The 25,822-nt window shown below is 46.1% G+C and overlaps 2 protein-coding genes across 2 annotated transcripts; both read right to left on the reverse strand.

Annotated features, from left to right (window-relative positions):
* Positions 1-245: 245 nt before the first annotated feature.
* LOC136938889 (WD repeat-containing protein 7-like) lies at positions 246-9,651 on the reverse strand (the record flags this gene model as incomplete). The annotated part of the gene is made up of 11 exons (XM_067231805.1): positions 9,516-9,651; positions 6,548-6,719; positions 6,253-6,359; positions 5,811-5,889; positions 5,540-5,714; positions 5,304-5,380; positions 5,081-5,200; positions 4,782-4,927; positions 4,567-4,669; positions 1,164-1,311; positions 246-494 (listed from the first exon to the last, which is right to left on the reverse strand). Coding segments are annotated over exons 2-11 (1,363 nt in total), but the record flags the coding sequence as incomplete, so codon positions are not given.
* A 102-nt stretch (positions 9,652-9,753) lies between these two features.
* Positions 9,754-24,656, reverse strand: LOC136938886 (phospholipid-transporting ATPase IC-like). The gene is made up of 28 exons (XM_067231799.1): positions 24,422-24,656; positions 20,958-21,127; positions 20,267-20,364; positions 18,846-18,959; positions 18,181-18,279; positions 17,952-18,013; positions 17,677-17,749; positions 17,495-17,565; positions 17,035-17,117; positions 16,552-16,710; positions 16,358-16,446; positions 16,053-16,243; positions 15,661-15,869; positions 15,499-15,542; positions 15,188-15,344; positions 14,804-14,992; positions 14,489-14,601; positions 14,192-14,356; positions 13,971-14,082; positions 13,710-13,785; positions 13,477-13,609; positions 12,997-13,282; positions 12,406-12,629; positions 12,091-12,174; positions 11,728-11,973; positions 11,453-11,591; positions 11,174-11,304; positions 9,754-11,030 (listed from the first exon to the last, which is right to left on the reverse strand). The coding sequence occupies exons 2-28, from the start codon at positions 21,109-21,111 to the stop codon at positions 10,797-10,799; spliced, it is 3,735 nt and encodes a 1,244-aa protein (XP_067087900.1). The 5' UTR covers positions 21,112-21,127; positions 24,422-24,656; the 3' UTR covers positions 9,754-10,796.
* Between the last annotated feature and the right edge of the window lie 1,166 nt (positions 24,657-25,822).

Here is a 25,822-nt window from a genome sequence, read left to right on the forward strand (position 1 = left end):
AAAACCCTACCCCCACCTCACCCCTTCACCACCCAACCCCTTCACCACCTCACCCCTTCACCACCCCACCCCTTCACCACCCCACCACCCCACCCCTTCACCACCTCACCCCTTCACCACCCCACCCCTTCACCACCTCACCCCTTCACCACCTCACCCCTTCACCACCTCACCCCTTCACCACCCCACCCCTTCACCACCCCACCCCTTCACCCCTTCACCACCCCACCCCTTCACCACCTCACCTCTGCGCAGCATGTGCTCCCCCTGCAGCAGCTGGACGATGGCGGTCTGGGTGGCGGGCACCAGGATGATGCTGCCGTCCTCGCGCCCGCACACCAGTCTGCCCTGGGAGGGGATGTACACACTGGCCGTCACCTTGATGGGCTCCTCCACGCCGGGCGTGACGCTCAGCTGGTCGATGATGCCGGCCGACAGCGGGGCCAGCTTGTCGAAGGCCTCCTGGAGACTGATGGTGGAGGACACCTGCAGCTCTGGGACACCCCCCGGGGAGATCGTTTGTAAATACGATGGATCGATGGATCGATGGACTCTTTATTTAACTTTGTCGTCTACGGGACAGGAACTGTGCTGAGGGGTTTGGTGGAAGGCGGTGTCATCCGTCTCAGCGTTCTGGGGTGGGCTAAGGTTGTTTTAAGACTGTGTGCTTGTGGTTGTTTTAAGAGATGTGGAGAAGCTGTACCCTGAGGACTACTTCTACGTTATGGCCACTAGATGTCATGTTATTTCCAATGTGATCCAACGCTGTTCCCTGTGCGACTCCTAATACTAAACAGTTATAAGTCAGTGGCAAAAGACACATTTTAGGATCAAAAGGATCAGAAGCTAAACGACCTCAAACCACTGGGATATCAGCAACCTCCAAAATCACCCTCAGACCGAGGCGTTCTCTCCACAACGTCAACCAACTGACAATTACTGAGGTTGGCGAGATTTTGGTCTCTTGCACCACCTAGTGATCGACGGGTAACCCCCAGCAAACACCGGCAGACGAAGCGAAAGTATTTACAGTCAGCATAAAACGAGTACCTTAATATACACCCAAGACGAGAGACGTCAAACACAACAGCACAGGGTTATACGTGTTCCGTGTGAAGAGTCGGGGATTGGAAGCCTCTCCCACGGAGAGAGTGAGTGCACACCTGCGGCGGAGGCCGGGGGCCGCGGAGGGGAGGCGTCGGGGATGCTCCACAGGGAGAGGCGTCCGGCAGAATCCCCCTGCACCAGCAGCTTGTGGAAGGGCTCGCGGCGGCCGTAGAAGAACCGCGTCACCGGGGGGCAGATGAGAAGCTGGGGGGGGGGCACAGACCAGACCGTGTTAGCACCACGTCTGGGGACAGGGAGGGGGGGGGGGGGGGGGGGGACAAGCTCTAGACAGCATAGCAGGGGGGGCCAGAGAGGAAATCGATCGGGGGGGGGGCTATCTATAACTATGGAAGAGCTTCCCAGAAACTTTGTAGCACTATTGTCATCTGAACTCTTTTGACTTAGTGCTAGTAAGCTTTTGGAGAGCTCACCCAACATCCTTTATGATAATATTGGGTACAAACATTACCTTCAAGAGAAACACTTCAGCGTTGCATAAAGGGATTGTTTAGGAGGTCAAAGGTGAAAATGGGAGCAGGGTAGCAAAGGCTTGTTCTTACCAAGGATCTAAACAGACCACATGTCTGCTCGGGGCTAGAGGTGCTTGCAGAGGACAGAATATCATGCTCCGGGAAGTGCAGTTTACTTTTAGCTTTTAGAAATCCCATCACTTTACTCTTGTCTAGCTACAACATCTGAATGAACTGCCTAAAGCTCAAGGGCTTAGAATGTTATTTTTCATGCAATAACCTCATCTTAAATAGGGGTCCATTTAAACTCTGTGAGCAGCGAGGCACTGAATCATTTTGACAGAAATCAGCTTTACAACATTTGAAAAGAGAGAACTAATGTTGGGGGACACCATTAGGGACGACAGTGGTCTTTAACTTGGGATCTGCTTTTTGTTTGCCACAAACCTACGGAGACTGGATATCGATATGGGATGTGCGTGGTTAATGGTCCTTCACTGCCTGACCTTTTCTATGCAGGACCTTGGTCTTTTACTAGACCAATTTACCCTTGACAACTGTGTACCTGCAATAAAGAAAAAGGCACAGTGGCAAACAGGCTAACGAGGCCTCCCTTTTTTTCCAGGAAATGCTAGGGCTCCAAATGTGATTGTCACGGTAACGGAAAGGAATGGGATGGCAGCAGATCCCCCCGGTGGGTTATGGTGGCCTCTGTGGTTAGGTATGTCGTCTGACATGAGGTAGATGCTCAGAAAGGTCATGAGCAGGGCGTTGAGGGCCATGACTGGAAAGTGAGATCAAGAGGGAGGTGGAGGGGGGGGGGGGGGTCAGTCTCACCTTGACTTTCCAAAATGGCGGGATAGTCTTACCGCACATGAACGCGGCATTCACAGATTATGTGTATGTTCTCGTTTGCTGGTGTGTATTTCCTATTGTGTTCAGAGGCTAGTGAGGAAGAAGGTCTATGTGTGTACATTTATCGCCTGGGGAAGTGAGTGAGCATGAATATGTGAAGCAGGCTGTTGGACGAGTCGGGCTGCGCTTTATGCATCTGTGTGCGAACGTGAGAGTACGTCCGATTGTCTGAGCATCCTGGATGGCCACAGGGTTCATGCAAAGTGCCACCAAAGATCTTTAACCTTGCTTGGTCCTGCCTATTCAACCTTTTGGTCGAATCAGTCACGCACACACGCGCGCGCACACACACACACACACACACTCAAGCCATGGAGGCACTCGTCTCTGAACCACCAGTCAGATTTGATTTGAAAAAGTCTAACTAAACAGCCGTAAGATTTGAAACCAAGACTCCAGAGTAGTTTTCTGGAGCGCTAACCCTCGTGTTCTCTTCGGGTCATTCTGACCCATCAGTCATTGTGACCCACCGTCGTATTGCGACAACTTTACCGCATACAAAAACAAAGTGAAGCATTTTCTTTTAACCGTTGGGCTGTCTCAGACCCCCCACATTGCAAAGGTTAAAATAAAATAATTTTTATTTGTTTTTGTATTGGGTAAAAACAACGATGGTTCGTTATGAACCTTTGGGTCATGTGACCCGAAGGCAGCACAAGGGTTAAGACAAAGGAAGGAGAAGAGAGAAGCCACACAGAGAGCACTACAAGCACAGCTTCCATCTCTCTTCCACGGCTTCAATTACAAGGTCCTAGCATGAGCAATAGGTCACCTTTCCCAATGACCCTATCCTGGGTCATTGATATTACAGTTTGGGGGGGGGGGGGGGGGGGGGAATACTAAATAGAATGTCTAATCATACAATATCTTTCACTGCTACAGCAACAAATCTGGGCTTTTGTTCATCTGAAAAACCGGGGCAATTTGTGTCTCATGAAAAAGCAGCTTTGGGACTTTGCATGCATCTTCTCCCATTTGAAGATAAATGAGGGGAAAAATGGTTTGGAGAGTGTTTAGTGGGAAGAGCATGGAACCAGGGTGAGCCAATGAGAGTTGTGGGAACTGACTATCAGACAGCATCGGAGAGGCGCACACATCACACGTCGCCCTGGAGGCGTCCAATCACTGTTCAGTTCGCTACCGGGTTTTGGAGACACTGTAACACAGTGTGATTTGGATTGACCGACATCCAGCATAAACTACGTCATGCGAGTCAATCAGAGAGTCATCACAAGTGTTGTCGCTTCAAATGAAAAGGCATTCGTCCGGCAAAAACGTTTCCAATTCGTTGAAGTTCCGAGATTTTAGGATTTTGTTTGCATGCTAATTTGTGGATCAAAACGGTGGCCAGAAAAAAGGAGGGGCAAGGCATGTGTCCGAGCCCTTCTGCCCCCCCCCCCCCCCCCCCGTGACTGAACCCCTGATTGGAAGCGTGAGGAGCCCCCTGTGGTCGGCCAGAGTGCGCCTCTCTCCTGCTGTACACTGGGGCTTACTGGTGCCTCTAGAGGCTGGTGGTGGTATAGCAGCTCTGGGATGTAGAGCTCCAAGTCGCACTCGTTGGCAGGGAGGCACAGCATGTCTACCCCCTCACCACCCCCCTCAATCTGAGGGCGGGCCCCGGGGGCCGAGGTGGGGGTGGGGTGTGGGGAGTAGGGGGAGGGGGGGTTGACAGTAGACAGAGATCAAAAGAATTGTAACAAAATCAACACAAAAAGCACAGACAGCAAATTAATACATACACAGGCTAAAGGTCCTAAAGAAATTACACAAAATACACCATGAAGACAAAACATAACACTCACTAACAACATATGACACCAAGGTACTTTAAAAAAGATGGCACTGGCACTGCCTAGTTATGTCAAATGGCACCTGCTACAACCGATTCATGCTCAATTCAAATGTGTGTGGGGGGGGGGGGGAAGTGTTGCGGGTTTAAAAAGGTCCTCCGTGACGTAGAAACAGATCTTTTTTTGTATTCTAGATCAGCTCTCCTGAACCTCTGTACCAGAATGTGTGACAGAGTGATGGACACTGAACAGGGAGGAGGAGAGGATGAGGAGGAGGGATTGACCTGCTTGTCGGAGCGGTCTGCGATGCTGTACACGAGAGGCGGGATGGAGCCTTCGGTGGTCTTGCCCACGTCGCTGCGGAAGTGTTCGCTGGCGGGCAGGCAGCTAGGGAGACACACACACACACACACAGGTTGGGGGTCAGCTCACACACACGTTCCACAAAGACGATCGTGTCGACAACGTCAATTCCAGAGGGGTTTGTCGTCCGTGTCACCTGGCAGGGAGTTTGTAGATGTAGCTGCAGCCGTCCTCAGTCCAGATGATGACCTTGTCGGCGGCGATGAACTCTCCCCCTGTCCACGCCTGGTCATTCTCACTGGGCACCGAGCACAGCAGCGAGTAGTCTCCCGCGTCAAACACCTGCCACACGCATACAAGCACGTGCACAATGTCAGAACTCTTACCGGGCTATTTGCCGACAGGTCATGGCGCAAGGTTATCTTCTCGTGTCTGATCTGGTCTTTCTGAGTGTCTGCATGAGGAGTCAGTGAGGAAGGCAGTTTGGCCGCTCACCCTCCAGTACTTGGAGCACACCACCAGCAGAGACAGCTGTGTGAAGGTACAGAAGGAGATACTCTGGCAGCCCTGGCAGTAGATGGGCTTTGACTCCTCCTCGAACACAGGGTCCAGGTCCTAAACACACACACACACACGCGCGCGTATATTTATGTTTGAAGTCTTGTATTGCCGTCACATACCTGCATGGTGGGGTATCACGTAGAGTTCAGTACGGTACCTGCATCCTACTGACGTCAGCGGTGATAATCCACACCTTCAGTATCCCAGTGACCGACACAGCAACCACGGTGTCCTCTGTAAAAGGGGTCACAGAGACGTTTTTAAGCACACAAAACACAGACGGCACTGACATTTAATGACCCGAGCCTGCTGGTTTTACGCCTAGGGGCCTATGTCCACCACCAGAGGTAGGCAGGAGGGAACATCCGGCCTCCTGTCTGGTGATTGGCTGACCTTGCGTGCGGTGAGAGCGGATGACGCTCATGGAGCTGATCCAGTCGGGGGAGATCTTGGACACGAGGGAGTAGAGCACCTCCAGGCTGGTGGCGTCCACCACCAGGATCTCCGGGTAGTGGCCATGGCACAGCAGGCGGCCCTCGCGCTCCGTCCCGATGGCGAACTGGTAAAACTGGGGAGACGGACGGGGGAGAGTGGGGTCATTCTCCATGCTATGCTCTTGGGGAATGGGCATGGAGGGGGTGGGCACCATGTGGGAGAGCCCTACCTGGATCCCGGTGTGGGCACAGGCCAGCTTGGTGAACTCGATGCAGCGGCCGTCGTTGACGTCCCAAAGGCACATCTCCCTGCACGCAAAACACACGCTCACCAGGGAGAACCCGCCAGGAACACGCGCACACGGACAACCCTGCTTTGTACAGTCGCTGTTACCTTCTCCTGGTTCAGAATCCTTTTCCTTGACCTGGTGGTGGAGAAGAAAGACTACTCGCGTCCATGTAACAGTCGAGTAACTGTACATGGACGCAACGAGAATCCTGTCCACTCCAACGTCAAAGTATCTATTATGGAACGGAGCGCTTGTGCTTTCTAGCGTCACCCCCCCAGTTTCTCCTGCACTGCTGAGCTCTTGCCCCCTGGGGCGACGAAAGGATTCCCACTTCTCTCTCCCGCTCTGCGTGTGTGTGTTTACGGCGAGGCTCACTACTCACCCGCTCTCTGAGGCGCTGACGATGTACTGCTTGTCGCTGCCCGGACTGGCTTTGGACAGGCATGTGATGGAGGCGGTGTGGCCAAACAGCATGGCCCTGGGACAGATCTGCATACAGCACGCCGGTTTGTTAACATGCACTAAATGACAGGTCATGACAGGCAACCCCATATCGATAATGTCCCCGTTATAATACCTGATCATGCAGATTGAATTTGGACTTTTTTTCTCAGTAAGAGGCTGCAGGTTTAATATTGTCGTCTCCGGCATGTCGTCCTGAGTGTTTTAAATCTTACCTCCAGGTCAGAGGTCATGTCCCAGATGCAGATCTGTCCGTCGTGGCAGCCCGTGATGATGGTGGCCAGGTCATCCATCACCAGCAGGCTGGAGATGCAGTGAGTGGGCGCCGTGCGGCCCCACAGCACTATGGGTAGAACCAAGTTGTTTCCCGACATGGTTTCTCTTGCGCTGAGAAAGAGAAAAGAGGCAGGTGAGTTGGTGAGTGAGTGAGTGAGTGAGTGAGTGAGTGAGTGAGTGAGTGAGTGAGTGAGTGAGTGTGAGAGTTCATGCCAGTTCATGTTCACATGGTTGGAACACTAGGGTCAGAGACAGGAATTATTGGCACATTAGAGTAGTTTAAGATCAATTCAGTCTCCAATTTTATCCTCTACACAAAAATCTATTCAGAAGGTCATCTAAACAGTGAGTTTGTAATCTCAATGAGATTGTAATCTCAGCCTGTCAGACCTCAGTGATTATTAGGATACATCATAACAATACCACAAAATGATCCTTTCAGTGGGGGCAGGCCTGTTGAACCCGGATTCAATCCTTCTTGTTGTAGATATAGCCTAAAACTAAGATACGTACTTACTTTACAACAACAAAAAACATTTGCCACCTCAAAACTAAAGACCCAACACTGACCAATTAATAAAAAAGAAGACTGTTTTTTTAAGATCCTCTCAATACTTTGCTTATGAGACCCTTCCCTAAATCGAGCCAAACATCCAAACAGGACAACACTGTTTGGCAAACCCTATTTGTAACCAGTTACATGAACATCAGTTATGTCAGTGTTATGCAATCCATATTGATTGCATCCCTGTGGTGGCTCTTCTGCATTAGTCACCAGCATACCAAATAATGTGAGAGCATGAGAATATTCCTCACAAAACTATAGCCTCATAGTAAAGGACATTTTGAGAAAAGAAATGCATTAGCCTACCCTAATACACATCTAGGCTAATAAAATGAATGGAATATGTTTTATTGGGCGGTTGGTCATCAGTCTCTCAACCAACAGGTGACATCCCAGTTGCTTAGCAAAAAGTTCCTAGCTAAAGAAACGAAAGATACGATTTCTACAAGCCTAGTCAGAATTCCTTCACCATTTTCCTTTTCTTTCATATCTGAGCAAACAAGCACAATGGCCTACTACAGCCGATGCCTCATGAATACAAAAGACTAGTACAGTATGGTAGAGAGGGTAGCACAATACCTGGTACATTCATGCCTTCTCAGGGTGAACTTCAACCTTCGAAACATCACTTTCATCTTCGCAATCTGCAACAGCTTCATTCTGAAAACCTGATATTGGACCCTTCTACTCAAACGACGAACGCAAAAACAATCTCTGTCGCTCTATGAAGGATTCCACTCTGCAGTCTGAACAGCAAGTTAGACACACGGCTTTCAATGTGTGGGCTGCCAATCCATCCACAGGCTTTCAAAGCAATCAATACACAGTCACACATTCCAAAGCAGAAGACTAAACTAGTCGTGTGTAGGTTGATCCATAGATTGAGGTTACTGTGCAGCCAACCAAAGTGTGGAATGAACCAAAATAATCTATGGTTATGCTATTGGTTCATCTGACAGACTTCAGGAGATACAGAAAGGCTAAAGCAAAATCTTTAGGGTGAGATAAGGGTACGTTGATGCTTGCATCCTGGCTTGCATTACATTGTATCTCTCTTTCTGTCGAGCCAAACCGTCCAACACTGTATATTAGTTATTAGACTAACAATAATAAAGATGTGGTTTTAACTGATATTGTTGTGACAGCGTCAACTGCCATGTGGAAAAATAACCTGGTGTGATACGTCCAGTGTAGCATGCAGAAAACCTCCCTTCAAATGATATGGCCTAATGTGTCAGACATTAGGACATGTCACAGTTTGGGCTGTCTTGCTTTGAGGATATACCCTTACTGTATTACCAACTGGCAATGGGTTCTTCTCAGAGGTGACTCAAATGCTAAAACAGGCCTACTGAAACAGTAATGATCGGGAACAAGTCGTTTTCCAAATCTTAGCCTAAATGAGCTAGTTCTCCCAAAGGACTCAGGTTCATATAAGGTTGTAGCCTAAATACACAAGTTGATTTAAAGCAAGTGACTCCATACCTCCCCACAATATTATAATGCATTATATTTAATACAGCGAAATTGGCTTATAATCATCAGCTACCGTATGCCAGTCTCGTCTTGATTACTGCCGAGTGGTGGTGGTGTGTGTGATGATGCATGAAAACATTTTAACGATTAAGTGGCATGTTGCAAAGCAATAGACCCTTTATTGTGCGGATAGACGCAGAATGTTGGGCAGCTAAGTCCTTGAATAGGTTGATGTTAAAGACAGTGCTTGGATCTATGAAACCCTACCACAATAAGCTTATTTGCAGTGGAGAACGAACTGGTTGGCTAGATACTAGATAACGTCGATGGCTACAGCTAGATAGCTAACTAGCTACGTTGGTGAAATGAAAAACTGCAAATGATACAAACTCCTACGACACCTTGACAAACTACGAAATTAGAATGATATGGCTATATATATATGTGTGTGGATGTAGATAAGGACAGCCAATATCCATTTGTAAACATACAGAATTTGCTAACAACATAGAAGCAACCCTTCAAGCTAACTCGCGTCTGACATTGGGATATTTCTTTCATGGAGACGGGCTGTCCTGCGGCGCAGTTTGCATTAACTGTTGTGACCCAACATTAAACAATATGGGGTGAGAATTCAAGTTTGATCAAGGTAGATATATTATTTAATTTAAAATCCCATTTGTTATTCAAAACATATTCCCCAACTCAATGTGTGCATTATTTTCTAAATCCCCCGACAGTCATGTGACCCTGCAACACCCAAACGAACGTCGTTGGTGTAGCTAGCAAATGTAGCAATACCTTCAATGTCGTCGCTTCCGGGTTATAAAAACGGCTTTATGTGTCCATTGATAAATTTCACTTACCGGAAAATTACTCTATAGGGACATCCTTTTCTTGGGAAACTTCTTGATAAAAATTGTATATCCGAGTACGTCTAGAAAATTCTAAGACGCCTTGATATTTACCCTCTGCAGAGATCCTCTCTGCTCAGCTGATTACACGACAGCTGTTAACGTTGCCGTCAATGGATGATCAGTGACGTAAAGACTAAATACAATACTGTAGCCTACTTTCATCCAGACACTCAGAGAAACAAAAGTGTGCATGTTTAGTCTGCCTTTATTCCTTGTCATTTTACAAAGTATTTTACATCAGTACACAAAAATAGGTTATAAAAGATAAGGCCACATTGTGTCCTTCCTTACAGCTCCCTTCCAGAATTCCAAAAAGACAACAAATAACCACAAATAAGAACCATATCATATCTTGTATCTTGTAACTGGTTATGACATGAAACTGCAGCTAGTCTTCTGCATATATTTGGCCCATGATCCGATTAGATATCAGAACAGTCAATTGTGGCAAAAAATGACAAATTAACTGACGCATTCAAGCTGTGCTAATTTCTCTAATTTTAGCCATGTCAAACTACCGCCATACCTATTTACTAACAGTAGTCTCATAACAAAACCATGCACAATCTAAAGAGGGTTGACAGAACGGACTTCAGAACACAACTGACTGACACTTCGCTGAATAATATTCTTTGAGACATTTTGCAGTTAGAGTAATTTGGCTAGAAACAAGTTATAATGGATAATATTGTCCAGAGGAACTGATTTGTTGGGGTCAGTGTAGACAACTTGTTTTGCTTTAAAATATCACTATTCCTTAAATAAAATAAGTTTGAAATGCCATTTAGCAGAGGACAGAATAAAAGAACAATAAAAAAAACGGAAAATAAACTAGTGATATCATGCCCTCAGAAATTCTGATTATGACACCCTTCTGCAAGTAAGCAATTTACAGTCAATAGGGTCACATAAGCCTATACTATTCACAATTTTAAATAAAGCGCTTACAATTTCAGCAAAAAAAAATCCTGAAAACTTTGCATACCTGGCATATTTCACATTATTCGGCAGCAGAACAGGTAGCTCTACTCACCAAACAAAATGTATTTTCACCAGTAACAAGCTATTCCCCAATAGTCCATGAGGGGGAGACAAAAGAAAAGCTGTATTATCCTGAGTTAATCATTGTCATGCAATAATATTAGGCCACCACCATTAAACAGTGGTTTTCAGTGTGCTATTCCGTGTTAGTCTGTTCATAGGGTGGGCTAGGCCTATAAGGCCAGCCCGTTAAATGTTTTCTGCCTCTCTCTGAGGGACCTCCCTGATGCTGTCCTGGGGGTCTCTGTGTGCAGCGGGCCTTCGTCGGATGCTGCGGCCAGACGCAATGAGGTCAGCGTAGCCTCTGGAGTGAGAGAAGGCGTAGGCGGATCGACGGGATTGTCGGCCACGCTGGAACGGAGCAGGCTTCTTCTTCTTCTCCTCCTCCTCCTCCATCTCATACTTCTTCCTGTTTCTCTGGACCTGGAAGTTAGTTTTTTTTTTTATAAAACCACGTTACATACCATCCATGATATGGATCCAAAGAAGGAAGTTGCAAAAGTAAGGGTCGTCTCTGGACGACGTCAGTGAAACAAGTCTTTATGTGAGAAGAAAGTAGGCCTTACCTTGTCCCCCACAGAAGGCCATATGGATTTGTGAAGGAACTGAATACAGATGACAGGTAGAAGGCTGATAGCCACAGTCAGAATGATGGTCAGCCACAGGTAGGGCTGTCTCAATGCATTGGAGGCCACTCCTGTGCAGAAACATGTGCTTTAGTGCATTTGAAGTTCATCATTACAATCATTTGTATCTGTGGCCAGCACCTGGTTTTAAAGAGCATGGAGGTTAAACCCGAATAATTACCTGAAGCATAGGTAAGGCACAACACAACACATGCTCACCAGTGAACGTGAAGGCCGAAGGGAAGATAACATGAATCCCTGCACTGTGGATATCAAACATGATCCCGAAGTATATCGCTATACTACCAAGGACCGCAAAGCAGTTCACGAACGTCCAGTACGATGTGTCCAGTGATATCTTGAGAGAATCGGAGAAGGAGGACGTTTAATATACCCATTAATAGGTCACAGTCTCGTTTCCTGGACTAAATCCCTCGGCGTAAATTGTCTGTTATTTATTGTTTTACTTCCTGAGAAAGTATCACCATAACTACCTGCAGGTTGACAGTGATGATGAGGGAGGATGCGGTAACCACAGCAAAGGACTGGTAGTCGGAGGGAGCTTCTCCGTCCTGGCCCATGGTCTGCAGGAAGGCTCCATAGGGGATGAAGAAGGTGATCAGAGACACGAAGATCCCATGGAAGAGACTGATGAAGAAGTTCTTGTAGTTGAAGAGTGCCCCCTGTTGGCCCGGGAGGTATAACTTGGGGAACTTGAGACTAAGTTTATCATTCACATCCTTGTGTAAAGAGGAAACAGAACACGGATATTAGGCGTCATCGCAATCCGGAGTGTTATTTATCCAGCCATGCTGTGTTGTGTGTTTATTCTGGGCTACTGGATGAGCCAGTCTTACCTGATCCAAAAGGCCAACCAGGAGGACAGGAAGGCTGCTGTAGCAGACGTTGTACAATGTAATGAACCAGTCTTCGTAAGCAACCTTGAGAAGGGAAGGGACACATTTGTCAGCAAAACAAGCCTCTTTAAAATGTATTTTCCAACTGTGTCTAAAGGACAATGTGTTGTTTTGCAAATAGAACATAACGCATACAAAATGTGCACAGTCATGTATTGCAGGTGACGCACTGAGCTAATAGAGAAGTGTTCCGCGTTTCTAAAGATATGACCCCCCCCCCCCCCCCCCCTCCGCTTCCCATAGAGTTAGCCTCACCTGGGCGGAGTACCCACTGAAGAAGGAGTACCAGAAGTGGACCAGGGTGAAGGCAAAGTTCTTGAAGAAGAAGAAGCGGAGGAACTTGCACATGCGGATGTAGGACCAGCGTCCGTGCACCAGCAGGAGGCGCTCGAGGTAGCAGAACTGGGCGAAGGCGTAGTCGCTCGACATCACGGCCTGCATGCCCTCCTGACCACTGATGCCCACGCCAATGTCTGCCGCTGGAATTCAACAAGGGGAACGTTCATATTCACATACAGGCCTACAATTACAGTTGCCAGAATGTGTAAGTCCCTCTTAACCCTTGTGCTGCCCCCGGGTCACATGACCCAAAGGTTCATAACGAACCATCGTTGTGTTTACCCAATTTTACCCAATACAAAAACAAATAAAAATTGTTTTATTTTAACCTTTGCAATGTGCGGGGTCTGAGACAGCCCAACGGTTAAAAGAAAATGCTTCACTTTGTTTTTGTATGGGGTAAAGTTGTCGCAATACGACGGTGGGTCACAATGACCAGAATATAACACAAGGGTTAAATGACAGCATAAACCACAAAAAAAAATTATTCATGAAATGAATTCCTACTCTTTATCATGTTCACGTCGTTGGCCCCGTCTCCGATGGACAGGGTGATGGCCTTCTTGTACTTCTTCACCAGGCTGACCACGTTGGCCTTCTGCTTGGGCGTGACGCGGCAGCAGATGACCGCCTCGCACTCGCACGCCATGTCCACAAAATCCACCTGGCGCATCTCCTTCTCCCAGTCGTCGATGGGCTGCCCGTCCTGGGGGTTGGCGGACGGCGGTCTCTTGCCCAGTCGGCGCAGGCGGAACCGTCGGCGTTTCTTCTTCTTCTCGTACAGGATCTCGTTCTGCGAGAGGACGGGGGGGGGGGGACAGCACGACGGCGGGGTAGACGTTCATTGGTAGGCAAGACGTGAAACCTGTGTGTGTGTGTGTGTGTGTGGTTTGCATTTGCGGGTATGGACAAGGAGTGGGGGGAGGGGGTTGTTACAGGGAGATTACTGAGCAAGGACAAATGTCAAAGGAGATGGAAGACACTTACCAGCCAGCCTCCAGTAATGATCAGAGCGTTCTTGCCAGGCTCTGTGAAGAACGGATCTTGTACCTTCTTCCGGTTGAGACCGCTGGCAAGTGGATTGTTCCTGCGATTCGCCTGGCGAGTGGTCAGCTTCACACTGTCCCACACGGTCATATGGAAAGCAGTTAGACATAAGATGATCCCAGTACACTCATTCTCAAACCTGGCCCCAGCTCGGAAGGGAGATTCAAACCTACTTCACATCCTCTCCATAGTGGATCTGCATGTTGTCTGTCAGTAGCGAACAGGAGTAGCCAATGTTCTCAGCAGTTTCTAGAACAAGAAAATGGTCTCAGTATCTCAATCTTATTATAAGTAGGGACATCTACTTTTGCCAGTCCATGTATAATTACAAATATACATGATGGCAAAACATAGCTGGATACAGTAGTCTACTGTCCAGTTCATATAATTTAACTGAGACTGAACATTTTTATGCCATGGGTACCGACACATACCTTTCTTGTCCCCAGTCAGGACCCAGATTTTGATGTCAGCCTTGGCCAGTTTGGCGATGGTCTCCGGGACTCCATCCTGCAGCTTGTCCTCGATGGCTGTGGCTCCAATCAACTACAGAGACCAAACACAGAGACCTTTGTTTCCAAGCCTGGAGGAATCTAGGCTTCCCTCCGGAATGAAGGGAGGACGAAACAAGCCCATACACGCCAGTAGATCTCACCATCAGGTTGTTCTCGATCTGTTCATACAACTCGTCCAGGGCTTCCTCTCGGTTGCTCATGACGACACTGGCAGCCTTGTGTTTCCTCGACCAGGAGTCAAAGTCCTTCTGGCTGATGTCCTTGTAGCACAGGCACAGGGTACGCAGAGTCTCGTTGGCAAAGACCTACAGCAGAGAGGCAGGGGGGGGCATGGTTACCACACTAACTATCTGGACGTTTTATGGATGATTCATGTGGTTTTGGGATCAACTACTGTAGGTCAATAGACCCGAGGGGCTTTTCCTGAGGTGACTCACGTCCAAATGAGCCTGAGTGGTATCCTTGTGTTTGGAGTTGGGATGCAGACGCTCATACATGACCGTGTCGGCGCCTTTGCAGTACAATCGGATGCGTCCGTCAGGGAATTTCACTGTCAGAGGAGTAGAGTAAAGGTTTTTTTTATTTTTTTATTTTTTATCCTCAAGGGGGCTATATATATATATATTTTTTTTTTTAACATGCATAGGAACTACAAAAATCCGTCCGTCCACAGTGGGAGCAGTCCCTGTGCTACAGAACCAAGCAGGCCCTCGGATCTTACAAAAACGGTGTCAGACGCGATAGCAACTCACAGATGATGGACATGCGCTTGCGGTCACTGTTGAAGTCCAGCAGAGCCAGCATCCCATAGGTGGTCTCCTCCCCCATCTCGCTGATGGTGATGGTGTCCTGTGTTCGAGACAGGAACACAAAGCCAAAGTTCCTCGCCGCGGTGACCAGGGCGCCCTCATCCGGCGAGGCGGCCTGGTAGACCAGCTCATCTAAGAACGAGAGGAGATTAGATGGCTGAGCGGTTAGGGAATCGGGCTACCAATCAGAAGGTTGCCAGGTCGATTCCTGGCCGTGCCAAATGACGTCGTGTCCCTGGGCAAGGCACTTCACCCTACTTGCCTCGGGGGGAATGTCCCTGTACTTACTCTAAATGTAAATGTGCTGGGTGGGCTTCACGCTCTCACCTTCCTTCTGTTCCACCATGACAGTGTGACACAGGGACAGAAGCTTGAAGAACTCCAAAGTGTCCTTGTCCTTCTTGGAGCGGATGCAAGCCACGAGGGAATGGTCCAGGAAGTCGAATTTCTTGTCTGCGTAAGTGTTCCAGCTGAAGTCGACAGGCTGCAGACGGGACAGACAAGAGAAAGAAGACAAAAAACACCCGTCATGCTATCGTCAGAGTCATGCCTGAGCCAGGAGGAGATGCATTCTGGGAAACAAAGTGGAAGTAGACGACACAAAGGGAACGATTATGACGGCTTATCGATTGGCTCACCTTGCCGCGCTCTAGAGACACGCCCGTCTCAGTGGTTGCATCTCCTGCCAAATTGCAAAGGAAACACGTGTTGACATGAATCTAGCCACACAAGGGGGGTGGATGTAGGTCAACGGTAGAGCAGACGAACATATGCAAAAAGAGGGGGAAATTCGGTCGAACCATAGGTGCGGCCTCCGATGGTGCACTTCTTGAAGGCCATGATGTTCTGCGTGAGGGTGCCCGTCTTGTCTGAGAAGATGTACTCGATCTGGCCCAGCTGCTCGTTGAGGGTGGTGGTGCGAGCCTTGGCGGGCGTGTCCTTCTCAGCGTAGTACATCTGCAAGTCCCAATTGATGAACTTGCTCTGGCCCAGACGGATCACCTCCACACTAGACCCCGACCACAAAACACAGACAACGATTGGATTATTTTGCCACGTCAAGAATAAAACGGTAGCTTTTTATGGGTCCTGGTGGGTTGAAAAAAAAAAGTCTGGACAAGGGTCTCGGGGGTCAAAGAACGTTCTTTGTGACGGCGATAGGTCAGGGGAACTGTGGTGTCATTGTTCTCACCTGACGTAGAGGGAAATGGGTACCATGGTGTTGAGAACGATGATGTAGCCCCAGAAACTGAGGAAGCCCCTGTATGAGGCCTGTTGGTCCAGTCCATCATATAGATACCAGGCCTTGCTGCCTATCTCCTCGTACCAGAAGGTGTGTCCAATAGCCAGGCCAGATGATACCAGGATGAGGAGGACGAAGATCTAGATGGTCCATTCGAGACGTGAATCAAAACAGTGAGAGGAGTCCATAGATGACTGGCAATGTCTCATGATGAACTACAAAGACGTGGAACAAGGTTGATGGACACATCTTACCGTGTACACCATGTAATTCATAAGTTCATCAATCTTAGTCCTTTTGAACCTGGTCTTGCCCCCATTCCTCATAATTTTGGTATCAGCACCTGCAACAGGGTTTGTTTATTCAAAAACGTTGTGCGAGACCTCTTTCGCCTGTGTCCCTGCCAAGACAAGCGTGTCTATGTGTGTTGGTGTGTGCGCGCGCGTACCAGCAAAGATGACCAGGCCATGACACTCGTCTGTGTTGCGGATTGTGCAGCCTCTTAGCAGCATGTTGTCCAAGTCCAGGGGAAAGCTGTCTTTTCTCCAGCGCATCGTTCCTGTGAACTTGTCCAGGCGGTTGTTGGGCTCCTCACATATGATCATGGCTGGGGATTGAGAAAGGACAGGGATAGATGTTCAATTGCAAAAAGCACGACCGAAACATTGTTACATTTACTAATGTGGTTGACATGGTGAGCTGTCTGTAAAATTGCATGGATCACATTTGAGTTGGCTTAGATGTTTAAATGGCAATTTAGCTATCACACAACATCATTATTACATCCAAAAACTGCTTTTGTGAGATTTAGGTTACACAGAACTAGGAGAAGAGAATCCAACCTCCTCCCGTTTCCCACCACACAAGTAAACAGAAATTATCAAGAAAGCTTATCTGTTCCTCTGGCTGTGATAACCTCGTATTTACGTACCGTCAAACCTGGCCAGCTGGCTCTCCTCCTGCAGTCTCTCGTCCGTAACTCTCAAGCCCATTTTGAACTTCAGATTAGTTTCCCTGTGTGAATGGATAAATGGACAAATGGATAGTCATTATATAGGATTTGTCCATTGACATTTATGCGCTACATAAAAGGAGCACATGTGCAGATCAAATCACGACATCAATCGAGTTTGCAAAGCCGATAGACAATTGTATTTTTGATAAGCAGATGTTTAGAATGTTATCAAGTTGGACCAGACTAATTGTTACAAGTCACTATTTTTATTTTATTTTTTATAATTCCCCATCAGCCCAGATCATAAAAGCAGGCACCCCCTTATGTCCACACTGATCTAATCAAAGAACAACTATTTACAAACACACAAAGAAACGACAACTCAACCTACGGGCTGATAAATGAATGTCGAAAATGCATATGAAAAACATCTTACCCATCCAGTTCAGCGGTTTCTACATAGCAAAGGCTGTTGGGGTTGGAACTCGACAGCATCATAATGTCGGCCTGAATGAAAATGTACGCAGATAAGTTGAACAAGTTAGATTGGCACTTCATTGAGACACATTAGCACTGTAAAATTGTATAGTGCGCCTGAAAACAAATGAGTGATCTTACTGGAATAAAATCGTTTTTCTTCAGACGAACCACATCACCGACATGAATGTCTCTCCACTTTGACTCTTGAAACCTGGTTTATAACAACGACAACGATTTTTTTTATTGTATGCCTACCATTTTCAGTTTCTGCCTGTGACTCAAAAACAATTGAACCCATAACTTTAGAGATTCATGTTGCGTCATGTTTAGTAAACATTTGTGCTCACTAATGATGCAAGCCTACAGGCTAATGAGCACATCAAGAAACATAGCCTATCTGGTTAATAAGTTACCTGCCATCCAGTAAGACCTCACACTTCCTGTTGTTGATTTCCTTGTCCATCCTGTGGCGAGCCTATCAGAGGAGCAGAGTAAAAGCATGACCACATCAGGCAACACAACGGGCCACATCCAAAACATCATGAAGTTACAAGGCACACGCTTCAGATAGGCAAGTGCAGCGTCTTAATGCACTTCCTCATTTCCAGTCAGATGGCCGAAGGGCACGGATTGGGCACTCACCAGGTCGTCCACCAGGTCTTTGATGGCGGTGATTCCTAACACCAGAACTAGAGGTACCAACGTGGTGTACCAAGGCAGTGTGGTGATTTGCGGAATAATCTGATGGTCAAGGAGAAGGAAATAGGAAATCAATGTAAACCTTTAAAAAACTAAAAAACAATCCTAAAATATAACAGTGGGCTTTCTTGTCAGATCAGATGGTGTTTACATTTACATTACATTTACATTACATTTACATTACATTTACATTACATTTACATTACATTTACATTACATTTACATTACATTTACTTTAGCAGACGCTCTTATCCAGAGCGACTTGCAGTAAGTACAGGGACATTCCCCCCGAGGCAAGTAGGGTGAAGTGCCTTGCCCAAGGACACAACGTCATTTTGCACGGCCGGGAATCGAACTGGCAACCTTCAGATTACTAGCCCGATTGCCTATGTTCGTTCAGTGGTGCGGGACACATACGCCCATCTATTGATGAAGATCCTACCGCGTCATGGATGTAAATCACCATTCAAATATTGTAACGGTATTAAACCAGCTGAATCTATGATTCAGTTGTCTTGCTGACACTGAGGAGCATAACTGACGAGCACCAGAGGGATTTAAACGCTGGGTCGTTAGACAGGACGGGTTGTGTTCATCGTAGAGCTGACCTGCAAGATGAGCAAGGCGAGGAAGTACAGGTTGGCTGCCCGCTTGAACTGCTCAAACATATTCAGCGGTATGAAAGTGAGAGCGTTGTATTTGTACGTCTTGATTGCGTTCCCCTGCGGACAAAATCAAGAAAACCTGGGTTAGAACGGCGAGACAGACCAAAGATACAAGTTTATTTGAACTGTTGAAGACGCGTGACGTTTAATTTTTAAATGTTGGGGCGATGAAGAGGAAGCCAGACCAACATCCCCACTCTGCGTGTTAGGAACCTCCCAAGTTTGAAATACCTGACAAACGTTGACTTTTATCTTGTTTATTATGTTTACTGTATGCACCTGCCCACCAAAGTAAATTCCCTGTTTGCGACCACTTACTTGGCGATTAAACACTATTCTGATTCTGATGTACATGGGAAGCTAGAAAGGGGGACAATGGGAGGAGTGTACCCAGATGCATGTGCAGGAGCCTAGCTTTCAGGTCAGGGCCTCCCTTCCTCAGCAGCCCCTAGCTCTTACTCAGAGTGGAAGTTTCCACCCTGCTAGCTGAGTGGAAGTTTCCATACTGCTCACCGAGGGTCATTTGCATAACCAACGACAGTCACAACATCTGATACCACCCGAGGGAGAGGGGAGGTGGTGTCTGTGTGTGTGTGTGTGGAGGGGGGGGGTCAGTGACCGTAAGTGGACGAGCACAGTCTTTATCTGTGTCAAGCGACGTGTACACCAGGGGCAGTGATAAGTGCATCTAACGGGGGCAACAGGGTGTGGAGGAGTGCTGCTTTAGGAGCAGCGTGGCCATCTGCTACAGGTCACATCCCGTCTCACAACCCTTTTGACCACACATTTCTCCACAGGCGGCCATGCATTTCAGTGGATCCGCTCGTAATCGCAAGGTGCGTCTCTACAGGAAGTGGGAAGGTGGTCACAGACAGCCATCTGAACTGAATCCCCCATAATGTGAAACTCTAATACGGGTCACCACACCCGGAAGGATCTGTTTACATCCCCACGATGCCCCTTAAGCATCAACTCAACACAGGGCCGTCCATCACCAGAACGTTAGGGTCAGAGCTCTCAACTAACATGGCTGACCTTCCCCAGCACACTGTGAAACAGGCTAGTATATGTAGTGAGTTATAATAAGGGAACCCCATGTTCACAATGAAGACATTTAGATTTATTTTCCATTACTCGGACCCAAAGTACATCCAACAACTTTTTGGCAATGTATGGTCCATTGGTACTTCCCCTGTAAAATACCTTGTCAAACAGCACCTATTACTCCAACATGGCCCTTTGGGTGATTGGTAAATATTTGCTTTGGATAAAAGCTCAGAGCTTTTATCCAAAGCTTTTATCCATATTTTTTCACCCCACCACCACTAACGAGGGGGAAAGAAAGGAGTTGTACTTGCACTTACTGAATACTTGCTCTTCTTGAGGCACAGGAAGATTTTCTTCTGAAATTCAGGCAGGTTACAAAAGTCTCTGTCATTTGCCTTGACCCTCCAGCCAAACTCTGAAAAAAAAGACAGAAATTGAACTTTTCAAAGAAGTGTATCTGAGAGACGTAAACCACACCTCCACGACACATTAAAAGAGGAGATATGAGAGTTGACATTACATTTACATTTAGCAGAAACTCTTATCCAGAGCGACTTACAGTAAGTACAGGGACATTCTCCCCAAGGCAAGTAGGGGTGAAGTGCCTTGCCCAAGGACACAACGTCATTTGACACGTCCGTGAATCGAACCGGCAACCTTCTGATTACTAGCCCGATTCCCTAACCACTCAGCCACCTGACACCTGACATACAGCTCTGGAAAGAATTGAGAGACCACTGCAATTCTGAGTGAGGAACGGAAGGGTAAAATTTGCAGTGGCCTCTTTTACCCTTCCATTCCTCACAAATGTTACCCTTCCGTTCCTCACTCCGAATTGTCCTTTTCAACTTGTTTTAAAGTGAAAGAAAAAAGGTGCAGGGGTCTCAATTTTTTCCAGAGCTCTACGTCTCTTAGTATCCATAAGATCAACATGCGGTGGTGGGCAGTACAAGATTCACTCCATCCCTGCTTTTGAAGGTGGGCCCTTGATTCCAGGTCTAAACTCACCGCCCAACTTCTGTTCCGTCTCCTGGGGGTCACCTGAGGGCCCTTCTCCCTCTGAGCTTGGTTCCAACTCTTCATCCGTCTCATCATCACTGTACGGCATGACCTCATCGTCGGGCCCCAAGGAACCCTGGGAGTCTGATCGCGGGCGACTCATGGTGAGGCGTGAGGCACTGAAAGACAGAGAGACAGGAAGAGAGGAACAAGAGTGAGGGTGGAAGAGAGGGTTCCAAAGTTAATTTTGTCAAAATGGTCCTTTGTGCTTGAGAGAACTTGTACGGAAAAATAAATGGATTAAATGAGGGGTAGTGGCAATTGGCAGTGGTAATTTGAATAAGAATGGATCTCTACAAGTTACACACTTAACATTCATAACTTTATTAATCTGCAGGTGATTTGACAATTTCCATTGTTCAGCACCCTGCCCGTGTCTCTGGGGAAGAGGTAAATATGTATGGTATGTAGCCTTTGGCCATCATCACCAGAACCATAGTCTCCTCACTGTTCCTCCCCTCTGTTGCTGACAATGCTACAACGCCACATTACAGTGAGAAGAAAATGCAAGTCGCCTCTTAGCCATCACTCAGTTTGACAAAAATAAATACCTTTGCTGTGTTTTCAAACTTATTTAATTCCCCTAACAAGGCATCTGGAAAGTATGATAATTCCCAGCAATGGTCTAGTGGTCTGTTCTGTAAGCCTATTGGCACTCCCAGGACCTTGGTTGATAACTAATGTTTTTTTTTAGCCAATTAGCAGGTTTGATATGGCTCAGTAATTACCTTCAACTACTGAAACCTCAAGGTGTTGAACAGAGGGCAGACTGGCATGTTAGTAACTGAATGCTGTATGAACAAAGGGCATAGCTTTTTGTTTTAAGGCTACAGTTCTAAATTTCTGAACTAGCCTATGTGACACATTTTCAAGGATAGTGTATTCAGAAACTGAATAAAAGATTGCGCACCTGTCGTGACAAAGCACCAACATTTAATTCATATTTTAAAGTGGTAGGAAATGTCCCCGACTGAACCTGTGAACGCTCTACGGACACGGAAAACCCTCATATATCGCTGGAGTAGGATCACTAGACTGGTTTGACTGAAGTGGGTGTGACAGCATATCAGATCCAGCCTACACACCTAAAATAGGCTTGCACACACAGCTGGGTTCTCGAGTGACACACCTCTGTTTGCATAAGGAAACTGTGAAGCAATGCAACATTACTCCCACATTTTAACTAAATATATAGAGAGGACTCAAATGTTTAACTGATAACATCCTTGGTCCTCTGATGGAACCATTGCTGAGGTTTGATTCCCTCTTCCTGACCAGCAATGACTTCCTTACTGCTGATTGATTTCGAATGAGTTGTCTGGTCAGTTAGGTAGTCTCACCAGCCCCTGCTTACACCAATCCACTATTTTTATTTGTATTACTAATTACTAATGTATATAATTAAAAGTGCTTTATCTGGACATGTTTACAGTGGTGATAACCCCTTGAGGTGTGTGTGTGCGTGTGTGTGATGGACATGTTTACAAAAGGCAATGACTAGTTAAATTACATGTTTGACAATCAAATGTCCTGGCAGAGCACAGAGCATCAAATAGCATTCTCTAAAGAGTAGATTTTGTTCCCCCCCCTAAAGATATTCAAATCTGACATATCACCGCAATAAATGCTACTGGGTTACTGTGGCCTGAACCTCAATCCCAAAACATGTTACCTAATTGACATTGAGGAAAGTCAAGTAGGAGAAACAAACTTCAGGGTATCATCTAAAACTAGTGCCCCACCCTCACTTGTCCTGTGGTCAAAAGACACACACCGTGGTGTTAAAAAAAATAAAAAAAATAAAAAAAAGAAAAAACACTATTGCGCGGTTAGACGGTTCCAGCAAACAGGTTTGGGCATCTGGCCTAAGGCAGCGCTATAGCAACAAGGTTGAGGGGGAGGGGGCGAGAGGGATAGCATTCAGCACCTTCAAAAGGAGTCACGCTACATACCTGCCTGACTTGTAACCTGAGTCAGGGGACACACACACAAAGGCCTGTTTTCCGCCATCTTAATTTTTTGACATTCGCCAGCCCTCAACCCAGTCATGAGAAAGCAGGGAACAGGCTTCATTTTAGTCGCCAATGATTTGTATAAACTGCTTCCTCAGTAGTAATGCATCCCACCTCCACTGACCTATCCTAGCTAGGCTTACTCTAGATATCACCACCACTTATGTCTTTTAATTACTCTGGGAAAATCCCCTATCCTACACACAGTGCATTACCTCCTGTAGGCTATCCCCAACAGAGCTCAACACCTAAATGATGTTCCTCACAGCAGGACTCATCATTTGAAGTGCCTTACTGAGACACTCATACTCAATGAACAGGTCCATTGAAGAAATGATCCATCCATTCCTTTGTGAAAGAAAGTCGGCTACATCTTCTCTGACTCGATGACACAATATTTTTTATGAAATACAAAGGGAATACACAAATTGATTAGCTCGTTAGTCTAGACAGTGAAATGGAAAGGCCAACTTGGAATTATAACTATTCATTACTTTATTCAAAACCATTACATTTCAGCTGACACATACAATAATGACAGTCATCCCCTTACGGGGCTAAATCTGCTGCTGTCAAGTTACCTACAAACTGAGTTCGCACCATTTGACTCACAGGTGAAATTTAAATTAATTTAAAAGGGCATCTATTTCCATAGAGAAAGTTAGATTTTCCTATTGGAAGGCATCAGACTGGTGCCGCTGGCCTTTCATGAGGGTGACTTTGCCGCCGGGTAGTCAGTTTGTCACCATATATCAAGTCAGCCTTATTAGGTCCATATGAACTTTTTAGACCTGAGGAAATTGGAGTTGGTGTCAATCTGGTGGTAATTTACGCTAACAACTAAGGCTACAGTGTCCTTATTGTCTACCACAATATTAGGCTACGTGTGTGTGACTGTGTGTGTGTGTGTGTGTGTGTGTGTGTGTGTGTGTGTGTGTGTGTGTGTGTGTGTGTGTGTGTGTGTGCGTGTGTGTGTGTAAAACGGAAAAACGAAAAAGATGGATTGTTTTTTATAGCGCAGCCAGCCTTGGCCATATTCCTCCCCTAGCATGGCAAACCGTGTGATATAAAAATTAATTCATGAACTTTAACGTAGGCTAGCCTATATAGTAATTCGGTGTAGTAAGTGGCGTATAAAGTTGAAAAAATTCTCCAAGATAAGACCACTACACGAGAGAAAGTTTCAAATCGAACTCAAAGCACGACCAAAAAGTATTGTTTTTTTATATATATACACAAACATTGGTCTCTAGATTTAATTTTAGTTACAATTTTGTAGCAAAACTAGAGGACATGTTGGCTACTAGCTACTACAAGATCCACCTGAATCGCATGGGTCTAGGTGTGTTTTAATCCTTAAATCATTAGCCTATCAACATTATCAATATTGGATATACTCACCAACTCTCCAAGATGATGTATCCTTTCTTTACGAATACAACATCGATTTAAGGTAAACTGAGTTACTGAACCATGATTGTCGCCTGTATTCTCTTCCTTACAATTTCCTTTACCTGCGTAGACAAATGGCTACCCACACAGAAACTGGAGGAACAGGTTTAACAGGATGAGTTTTCAAAGTAATTTCGAGCCCAGAAACTAAATTAAACTAAATGTTTACCTAAATAAAACGTTATATGTTTTACGGGTATGCGCTACTGCACCATCTCCAAAAGCTCTGTCACACAGGTTGACCACCACCACCCGCCAGGTAGCTAATCATCATGATGATCATTTGCATATTTGTTGAAAACGAAATCCCGAGATTAACACCTTGGTAAATGTTCTAAATTAGACATCCAAAGATTTTAAGACTATATAGCTTATTTGTAATAGTTCATGTATATGACGTTATATATAGCCTAACATATGTTTGTATAACTTAGAACTCAATACTCAAAGTGCCAAATATATACTACATTTAACAGTTAAGTAGGCCGGTGTCTAAAATGTGACCTGAAATACTTTGACATAACTCAATAGTAAATCAGTTTTTGAAATAGATTTGTTTTTGCCATTTTTTACATTTAGACTATTATGCCTATTCTTGCTTTGTCTACAGTGTGGTGCTATTGCGTCCTCTGGTGGTTGAATGGAATATGGCTGTGGTGCTGGAGCATAATATTTTCTTTATTTTCTTGTTTTTAATTGAAGAGTCGAAGTGTCCCCGTTGATTACAAACTGCATGCAAGTAGGCCTATGCACGTTGTAAGGGCAGCTGCAATGGGTACTAAAAGTTAGGGATGGGACGTCTGGCACTGATGCATCGATGCTTGTGTCGCAAAACCAATACGCACAGTTTCGAAAAAGTGGTTTGGAGCTTGTGTCAAATTACGATGTCACGTGATTGATGACGTTCAATGCTTCAGACGTCACGAACTGGTTCAAAGTTGTGGCGCACTTCTAAACAACAACAAACAAGTAACAAATCCTGTTCCTGGATAAGAACTTATAAATGTTATCAAATAAGACTGTTGCACAAACACATTCCCCCGAACCCCGTTATGGTACACTGCCTTTTCATATTGCACAAGCACATCCCCACTGTCCCAAGTATTCCCCTGATTCACAATACATATCACAAAATGTAAGGAAAGAGACAGCTATATAAGCAGAGTGGTCGTGTAGGCTACTACTCTGTATCAGCGGTCATTTAATACTTCCATACACTTAAGCATTCTACCGCCCTTATACTGTTTGCTGAACATTACAAAGTGTGGTGTAGACATTTATTCATTTAGCAGACGCTTTTATCCAAAGCGTCTGCTAAATGCTAAATGAATAAATGTAGACTAGTTGAAC

Source organism: Osmerus mordax, assembly GCF_038355195.1.
Source record: "Osmerus mordax isolate fOsmMor3 chromosome 20 unlocalized genomic scaffold, fOsmMor3.pri SUPER_20_unloc_1, whole genome shotgun sequence".
Taxonomy (NCBI): Eukaryota; Metazoa; Chordata; class Actinopteri; order Osmeriformes; family Osmeridae; genus Osmerus; species Osmerus mordax.